A 9,725-nucleotide genomic window follows, 5' to 3' on the forward strand; every position below is an offset into this window, starting at 1 on the left:
CAATCCACATCTGGCAGATTAAAATCTCCAATGAACAACACTTCTCCCTTCTTTCCCACCTTTTGGATGTCTTCGATCAGATCTCTGTCCAGTTCTTCTGTGTGAGTTGGAGGTCTGTAGATCACACCAGTAAAAATGGAAGCACCATCTTCGTTTTTTAGGACAGTCCATAATGCTTCTTCTCAACCTCAAGTCCCTTGCAATTCGGTTGTTGGATATTGTTTTTAACATAAAGAGCTACTCCTCCCCCCCCCCCCCCCTTTTTCTGGCCTCTCTGTCCTTCTTAAACAAGTTATAGCTTAGGATGGCCTTATCCCAATCATAAGAATCAATGAAGCATGTAACAGCAACAATGTCAAAGTCCAATTAGGGCCTGCAGGTCTGATATTTTGTCTAGACTATGAGCATTTTTGATCACAGCTTTCCAGCTACTCTACCTAGTCACCTTTTCTGCTTTTTTGAACTGTTACTCTCTTCCAACGTCCTGTATTTCTTGGGGGATGACCTGTCAATGTCACTGGCCACCTCCTGCCACCCCTGTTCTCTAGGAAACTTGATTTTCATGATAATTTGTACATCCATTGTAAAGTAATATATAAAGGGGTTAAAATAAAAAGAATATTTGTGAAAAGAATTACATAAAATAACCATAATAATAAAATTATAGGTTAAAGAAAGTACAATAAAAGATCAATTTCCAAGTTCTGTGCTGATCTATATTGCATCTTATCAGATCACATTTATGGCCTAGTGGCAGGATACAGCATATTGCTATAATTGCTGTTTCTCTCCTGTTTGGGTTTTTTTTTTTGTAACAGAGGATGGATGTGCAACACTTTTGGAATAAAGTTTTATTTCTTGCTGATTTTTATATCAGCTTATGCTTATTACTGTACTTACATTCTTCTGGCAAACTGCTTTTGGTCTCCTTTGAGTGAGGAAGGCAGTATAGAAGAGTGACTGTTACATTCTTCAAGCAGTTTTTCTGCTCCTCCTTTCTGTGTCAGTTTTGGAAATTGTGCATCTCTAATATCTTTATATTTTGCACAGTACATGAAGAAATACATTTCTTTTTTTCCTGCACTGCACTGAAGGCAGGTTCTGGTTTTGGGGGGTTTCCAAGTTCAGCTTTTGTCTGAATATTTCTATTGCTAATAGGTGGTCACTAATTCTATATTCGGTGAGGCTTCATCAGTATTTTGCATGTGCAACCAACATTAAATAATCTGCTTCTACTAGCATGTTTCTTCTAAATAGAGAGCTGCAGCAGTCCAGTCGGTTCTGTTTTCCCATCTGTACTTCACAACTGAATGGTGTATTGTGTTCTAGGGCAGTGATTCTTAACCTTTCATGACTACTATACTCCTTTTCACAAGTTGTAGATGTCCTATGTAACTTTACAGTCACAAAAATGTGAAAGTCACAGAAAATACTACTGCCCCTATTTTAAAAAGTGTTAACATGCCAAAACTTGTACCATTTAGAAGAGATCCCAATTTGTCAGTGGAATTATTCACTAATAAAGTATGTTTTGGTGCGTTAACACAACACACTTTTTAAAGAGGGGCCTATATTTACACTACAGTGATATAAGGCCTGTTTTTCAAATGGCATTTAACTGCCAAATAGTGCAACTTGCACACACCCACGCAAAGGCTGTGGCTGAATTCAGACCAAGCTTAGCAGAAAATAAAACAGCACCATCAGGAAAAGAAGTCTTCAAATGTATTTACTTGTTTTATTAATATAGATTAAGGCAATATTTGTCAAGAAAGAAAGTGAGGATATGTGCTAAATTCTGTCCCTACCGCCTCCTTTTAGCCCGGAGCAGCGGCTGTCAGCGGGTTTCACAGCCGACGCTCAATTTTGCCGGTGTCAGTTCTCGAGCCTGCTGACAGCCACTGGCTCGGAAACCGGACGCTGGCAAAATTGAGCGTCCGGTTTTCGGCCCGACAGCCGAAGGCCCATTTTAAATTAAAATTTATTTAATTTTTTTTTTTTTTTTACTTTTTTTACTCTTCGGGACCTCCGCCTTAATATTGCCATGGTATTAAGTCGGAGGGTGCACAGAAAAGCAGTTTTTACTGCTTTTATGTGCACTTTCCCGGTGCCGGCAGAAACTAGCACCTACCTTTGGGTAGGCACTAAATTATTAAAGTAAAATATGCGGCTTGGCTGCACATTTTACTTTCTGTATCGCGGGTTGGACGTGCGTTTTCCGCCCCTTACTGAATAAGGGGTAAGGGAAAACGCGCGTCCAAGGGCAGGTACTGTATCGGCCAGTATGTTCTGCTTTGGGGATTTGGAGGAATAGAATAATTTTTTAAATTGTGATGGTCTAATTTATTTAAAATGCTTTAACATTTCGTACTGTTCTGCTGTTCACTCCTAAATGTCTTGAGTCTTTATCTCAGGACTTTCTGCAGGAGTCACATTCGCAAATTGATGGATATTATGAAAACCCCAGAATATAATCTGTCATTTTGTGTTGGGGTAATTGAATATTTCATTTCCCACTTTTCCTTTATTGATGCAGTCTATGTCACACTATAGAACAAATGAGCTTACTACATATAATTATAAATTGTAGTACCCTCTGCTGTAATTTGGTTTGAGTTTGTTATGGCAAGACAGAACTCTAAAATAGAATACAGTCAACTCTCCATGACCTCCTGGGCCCCCCCATCTATTACCATAAAGCCATTGTGCTAGGCAGTAGAGTACACTCCTGTCCAAAATTCTTTATTTACACTATTTGAAAAAAAAAACAAACTTCAAAGTGCTAAAATGTAACAGTAAGTAATTAAGAGGGCCTTTTCCTTGGATTATGCATAGTAGTAAGAATGAATGCTAGCAGCAGGAGCTCCTATCACATCTAAACACCAGAGCTCGAGGATTAGGTAAACAAATCATAAAACCCTATCACAGACCAGTGTACATTTTAGGAAGGACTGAAATGGGTAAGGCTCAAAGATGCTCTATTTATTCATTTACCATCAGCAGATCCCTAAAAAAAAAAAAACAGATATTGTCTTTGCCACTAGTACTATTACATAGTTCACTTCTAGCAGAGTATTATTACAAGTTCCACACAGAACCAATGGAGAAGTATACATGAATCTAAAAATACCTCCATTAGGATTTCCTTAGACTCCCTGAACTGCACAGAAAGTTTGGCGTGTACAGGACACTAAACACAAGGGTCAGTGTGGGGAAGACACACGCCCACACAAAGACTGATCTCATAAGCCTTCTTCCCACCAGAAAGCAGGCTAAATATAAAAAAACCCCAAAAAGTTTTGTTTAGAAGAAAAGCAGTTAGGCTATTAATCAAGTTTACTTAGGGAATAGCCACTGCTATTAATTGCATCAGTAGCATGGGATCTTCTTAGTGTTTGGGTAATTGCCAGGTTCTTGGGGCCTGGTTTGGCCTCTGTTGGAAACAGGATACTGGGCTTGATGGACCCTTGGTCTGACCCATAATGGCAATTTCTTATGTTCTTACCTCCCTCTAAGGATCCTGAAAGAAATGTCCCCATAAATGTTTTTTTTTTTTGGGGGGGGGGGGGGTTTAAAGGTACGCAAAGAATTAGTGCAAATTTTTTTTAGAATAAGATTCTGTTTTTAATACTTGACCATTCTAAGCAGTTTATCTTCTGAAGGTAAAGGGAGATTTGTTAGAAAATGAAGAAAAGTTGTAAGGGAAACTTTGAGTCAATGTTAATGCTGCAAGAGCAAAGAATACCAAATTGTTACAGTGTTCTCTTGCACTGAGTTTTTCCACTTAAAAAAAAAAAAAGTTACTAGAGAGAACAGATTATCCGAACAATTCAATATGTGTTGCATGAGATTAAAGCACAGATAAACATAGATCTGAGAAAACTCACAGGCCGATGCAATACCGGGCATTCAGGTCAACGCGCTGCTAAACGCGCGTTTTGGATGCACTATGCTTATGCCTGATGCAATACTGGGATGAGCATGTCCAAAATGTGGGTCCAAACCAGCATGTAGCTAATAGCGCTTATCACATGTAAATTCAATGTAGATGAGGCTATTAGCTATTACCCTGTGATGCCAAAAATTGCCACATGGCCAAGGCACTCATTTTAACGCAGAAAATTTAACACCTGCCCAGGAGCTGGCATTAAAGCATGCTGCACTAAGTAGGAGGAACCAAAGAAAGCAGAATCATAGCACGCTCAAGGGCTAAAAAAAAAAAAAAAAGCTGTTGATTGGTTCATTGACTATCACGTCAGCAAAAGGACCAATCTCCTTTTAGAAGGCTAACCTGAAAGAGAACTGGTCCTTTCACTGAAAAGTGTCAGTGAAAAGGACCAAATCAGGAACAGCCCTGCCAGAGGAAGCTCTGGCCAGCCTGTTGTGGGGGCACAGCCACATCTCCTGTGCTACTGATGCAGAGTGCTAGGGATGCACAAATTACCCACTGCACATCCCTTTTAGCGCAGCAACTCATTTGCATCGAGCACCCAGGAGAGGTAAATGACACTTTTTTTTTTACGCAATATTGCAGTGGCCTGTATGTTCTTCCACAGAGAAAACAATACCTCCACCAGATGAAAACTCTCTCAACATGGTCAAAAACAGCAAAAGGTGCCTCAGCTATCAAATCACAAAAAGTGGCTCAGTACTTCTACCTATGCGACTCAATCTATTATCAAAAAATGTATTAAGTTGGTCCAATAAAAAAGGTATCATCTGATTATATATATTTGCTTTATTTGTTAACCTTTACTTCTGTGCATTCAAGTAGACTAACAGCAACCACAGTACTCTGAGTTGGTAAATTGATAACTGCTGGCAGTTGTTTCCAACAATGGTGCAGCAGCAGAGATATGAAATAAAACATTGCCCTACTAGCCAACTACTTAATAGTACAGTGCCTCAAAAAGTATTTTCATCCTTGTACATTCTAAAAAATAAATAAATAAAAATGCATTAAAGTAGGAATTTGTTTCACTGACCTATACAACATTCTACTTTCATCATAAAAGAATTATAGAAGTATTACAAAAAGTCTTGAATCAATGTCTTCACATAATTTGTTATAGCAAATTCAAATGAATTCTAGTTCAAAAAGTTGCCTCAACAAGATCCATAATACATTAAATAGAGCCCACCTGGGTCCAATCACAGTAGTTGAACTGACTGAATACTCCTGGTTAAATAATCAAGCTGTTTCTGTTGTATAAAGTGAAACTGAAGCAAAAGTCAAAACAAGTTAACCAAGGAGCTATCAAAATAACTCCAATCTATGTTTCTCGATTACTCCATGAACACTACCTGTAATGGTGGGTGGCATGAAGAAAGCCACTTCTTAAGAAGTCATATGATATGCTACATAGCATTTGCACAGAAACAATTAGGGAGACACCGCACACACGTGAGAAAGTTTTATGATCTGAGACCAAGGTAGAAGTTCCTGCTCTCAATCCTAAGCAATATATGTGGTGTAAAACAGATACAGCACATTAACCTAGCACCAGCATTCCCACAATAAAGCATGGGGGGTGGCAGCATTATGTTGCTTTACACAGCAGGGATACGGAGATTTACAATGACTGACGGAAAAATGGATGGTGCAAAGTATAGGCCGATCCTGGAGGAAATCCTGTTCTTCCACAGACCTGGGACCAAGGAGAATATTAACCTTTCAGCAGGACAAGATCCGAAACATAAAGCAAAAGCAACAATGTAGCCACACAGCCAGAAGAAAGTGTCAGACAGCCCACTCAAAACCCAGAAAATCTGTAGAAGATTGTGGTCTACAAATAAGCCCCGGCCAACTGGACAGAGCTTAAGCTCCTCTGCCCAAGAACATTGGACAAAAAACTGCACCAACCCACTATGCAAAACTGGTAAATGCTTTTCATAAACAATTTATGCAAATGACATATCTACAAAGTATTAAGTCAATGGGTGTGAAGACTTATGCAATTAAGACTTTTTTATTAATGATTTTTGGAATATTTTATAATTGTTCTTTCATGATTAAAGTGTATGTTTGTAGATCATACTTTACTGCATTTTAACTTGTATTTTTTTTTTAGACAGCAGAATAAGAAACAAGTACACAGGTGTCAAAACTTTTGTAAGGCACTGTTGTTTTGTGTCTATTACTTTGATTTGCATATCTCCACTACTGGCTGTACACAAATTCCAGCACTTGGGAAGTAGCAGTCAAGCCCTAAAAAATGTTAAGTGACTAGCAAGATGCCAAAAAAGCTCAGCATAATCAGCAGTGTGGCACCAACATAAGATTTTTAATTCCTATTTGGTCAATGGTTACAGCAGCATTTCAAGCTATAATGTTCAAGAAGCCTGCATTATGTAAGAAAAGCAACAAAAATGTGTGGCGTCTTCCCCACTTCTACTTGCAAAAGCTGCCATATAAACTCAAACAAGGAAAAAATAACTGACTTTAGTAGTTTCCTCCAAAATCCGTGGCTTTGCTAATAAAGCAAACGTGGAATATAAATTTCAGTTCTGCTATATGCACATAAAGCAGGCTATTTATAATAAAGACCAAAAACTATTTAAAACTGCTTATAAGGGTCACCAGTGTTGGAACATGACAATCTTCCAACAGACTAATGAAAATTCACACGCAAAGGGGGCTGAAGTTGCCATTGTAGTGAAATACAGGAAATTTATTATTGCAAACTAGACCTAGCATAAAAAAAATCTCATAGGTATCCTACTGGTTATCAAGACGGCTATCTGCTACATTCCCTGAAACCTAATCTAGGAAAGCTAGAAACCCAGAGCGAAACCAAAGAATCGCATTGACTCGTCTGAATACTTCAGCTACTGCAGGCCACAGATGAGCTGTGGAGGGAGGAACCCCCGCTGCAGAGCAGCAAACGTACCACGTCCGCCTGCCCTCCGAGCTCTCTCTTATCTAACGCTGTTCTCTGCCCCAGAGCAGGGCCCTCGGAACACGGCTCTTTATGCATGAGAGCTGACGGTCCAGCCAAGGTACGCTCAGGAGCCACGGAGCTTCCACTGCCATACGAACCCTACCCACGCCTGCTCCGAAGCCTGGGCTCGGCGAAGCCGAAACAAAGCCAGGGAGCCAACCACGAAAAGAGCACCCTTCTCCCACGTCACTATAAACCACAAGCGCTGCTATTCTCCACGCTAGTCGCACGCACGCATAAAAAAAAAAGCCACGCTAGCCGCAGGACCTCGCGCAACCGGACGCACGAAGGCTTCTCATTGGCTGCTGGCTCTTAGCGGCGCTACGCTCTAAGTGGTAGCTTCCCCCGTCTGCCTGTCACGTGCTGGCGGGTGGCGGCGGGTTCGGACGGAAGTTCGCCCGTCCCCCCCTTTGATTGTGTTACTTTTGCATAACATTGCCAAACATTGTAGTTTCTTCCACCCCACCCGAGGATGGAGCAATAACAAAGCGGAACCAGCAAGCTGCCAGATATTTGTGCGATTTCTACTTGGTGCGGTATTCATACAAATAATTTTAAATGGATCCCTCACTATGCAGACTGATAACACTGCACATGTGAATCGTTATTACGAAATGTATATGTACAGCTGTGAAGTATATAATTTTCTAGAAGTTCTGAAATATGCTAGCTTTAAATTAAATATTATTTTTTCTTTAGTGTCTCTTTTACATTTTTTTCCCCTGTAGTTCTCAGGTTTTTGTTTTTCCTCCATTTTGGATTGGCCTTGGCTTACCCAAGTATTTTTGACATATAGTCAAAAGATTTATGTGGGTAAAATCTGCTTTTTATCTTCTTCAATTTTTCCCTTTAAAATATACCCCTTTGCCTGCACGACACCGAAATTCGACAATGTTGGCTATGTTGGAGCTTGTGAAATTCATTTTACAGTACCTTTAAATACACCTTTATATAAAAATTAAACTTTGAGTTGCCTGGAACAGGTGGCTGGACCCTGAGCTACAAACAGCTAAAACAAAGCAATGTATTTAGGATAATTGCAAATTTTTGTTTACCATGCCATAAGAAAATCCATTACAATGGGACTGGATTGCAGTAAGTTAATGGCATGCAAATATGGCACATTAAAAATATGGTAAAAGTAAGTAAAATAGAAAATCCTTGCTAAAATCCTGAGTAATGAAGTGCAGTAAAAAGTTTAAAATATGTAAGTTTAGCTTTTTAAGAGGCACAGGATCAGTGTACAGTAGAATGATATGTGCTCCATAGGACTCACATTAGAGAGAGAAAAGAAGAAAATCTCACATGTGAAATGCAAATTACCAGGTAAGAAAGAAATTCACACAAATTTCAACCCTTAACATTAACACAGTTTCTTGAAAGTTGGCAGGCCCAGCGCCATCGGGACTGCAAACTGTGCAACTGCACAGGGTGGCACACTTGGGGCGGTGTTGGGAACAGGGAAAGAGGCCTGTGTTACTATTAGTGGACCCGATCCCATCAGCGGCAGAAGAAGCAGGAGGCCCATGGTGCCGCCAGAGGACCCAATCCCACCGGCAGTAGAAAAGCAAAAAGACTCGTGGAGCCGCCGGTAAACTCAGTCCCACTGGTGACAGAAGAAAAAGGAAGCTACAACAGAAGAGGAAGCCCATCCGGCAACTCCTCCTCATTTGTTGGCCCCGAGGTATTCAGCACTCGTGGTGCTAGCACTTTCTGTATTCTTGTCTTGTGATGCATGAGATGAGAATACAGGAGTTACCTCGGGGGCCAGCCCATGAAGAGGAGTTGCAGAAAGGCTGCCCTTCACAAGGAAGAATGTACAGGCTGGCATGAATGAATGTGTGAATGGGAGGTTGCCTGGGATGGGTGGGTGTATGAATGGGAGCCTGCCTGGAATGGGTGGGTGTATGAATGGGAACCTACGTGATTTCATATGTGGGTGGGTGTGTGTGAATGGGAGGTTGTATGTGATGGGTGTGTGTGTGAATGGGAGGCCGCCTGGGATGGGTGTGTGTATGAATGGGAGCCTGCCTGCATATATGTGTGTGTGTGTGTGTGAATGAGAGCCTGCCTGGGATGGGTGGGAGTGTGTGTGTGTGCGCACATGCATGCATGGGAGCCTTCCTGGGATGGGCAGAGTGTGGGTGTGTGTGTGAGAATGGGAGCCTGACTGGGATTTGGATGAGTATGAATGGGAGCCTGCCCGGGGTGTAAATGGGAGCTTTTCTGGGGTGTGTATGTGTGAGAGAATGGGAGCCTGCCTAGGCTGTGTGTGTGAGTGAGAGAGTGAGAATGGGAGCTGCCTGGGTTTTGTGTGTGTGTGTGTGAGAGAGAGAGAATGGGTGCTACAGATGGATTCCAATCTGCCAGCGGCTGAAACAAAGATGAGGGCCTGATGTGCTGGTAGATCCCAACCAAAGAAGAGCTGGAGATGCCTATGGGCTTGTCTGAGAGGGAGCGTACGTGTTTATGAGCTTGTGTGTGTGTGGGCATATAAGAAAGAGAGGAGAAAGTTTATGCATCCCACTTCCACTAATCCTCGACTGGAAAACGTTCCCAGGTATGGAGAGCGTGAATTTTTAAAATCCTTTTTAGTTTTATTTTTCAGGTGTTATTTGTTGTCTGCTGATTTGAAATATTTTATTGGTGTTTGGGACATTTTAAAAAGTTGTATATGAGTTTTTAATTATTTGATCTTTTATTCATCATTTTTGTTTAAATAAGATTAGTATGTTTTTAGTATTATGGTTATGTATTTATTTTATTTTATTGTTTGATGTTTGA

At 40.7% G+C, this 9,725-nt stretch overlaps 1 protein-coding gene across 2 annotated transcripts in view; it reads right to left on the bottom strand.

The window, feature by feature from the left end:
* Positions 1-7,159, bottom strand: part of B3GNTL1 (UDP-GlcNAc:betaGal beta-1,3-N-acetylglucosaminyltransferase like 1) — a 715,330-nt gene extending 708,171 nt beyond the window's left edge. For both annotated transcript variants that reach the window (XM_029600286.1, XM_029600287.1), the window contains exon 1: positions 6,891-7,159. In XM_029600286.1, the coding sequence (XP_029456146.1) occupies positions 6,891-6,977 (87 nt within the window). In that variant the 5' untranslated portion in view covers positions 6,978-7,159. The remainder of the gene's footprint in view (positions 1-6,890) is intronic.
* Positions 7,160-9,725: the final 2,566 nt, after the last annotated feature.

The sequence above is a fragment of the Rhinatrema bivittatum genome, chromosome 4 (genome assembly GCF_901001135.1).
Source record: "Rhinatrema bivittatum chromosome 4, aRhiBiv1.1, whole genome shotgun sequence".
In the NCBI taxonomy this organism is placed as follows: Eukaryota; Metazoa; Chordata; class Amphibia; order Gymnophiona; family Rhinatrematidae; genus Rhinatrema; species Rhinatrema bivittatum.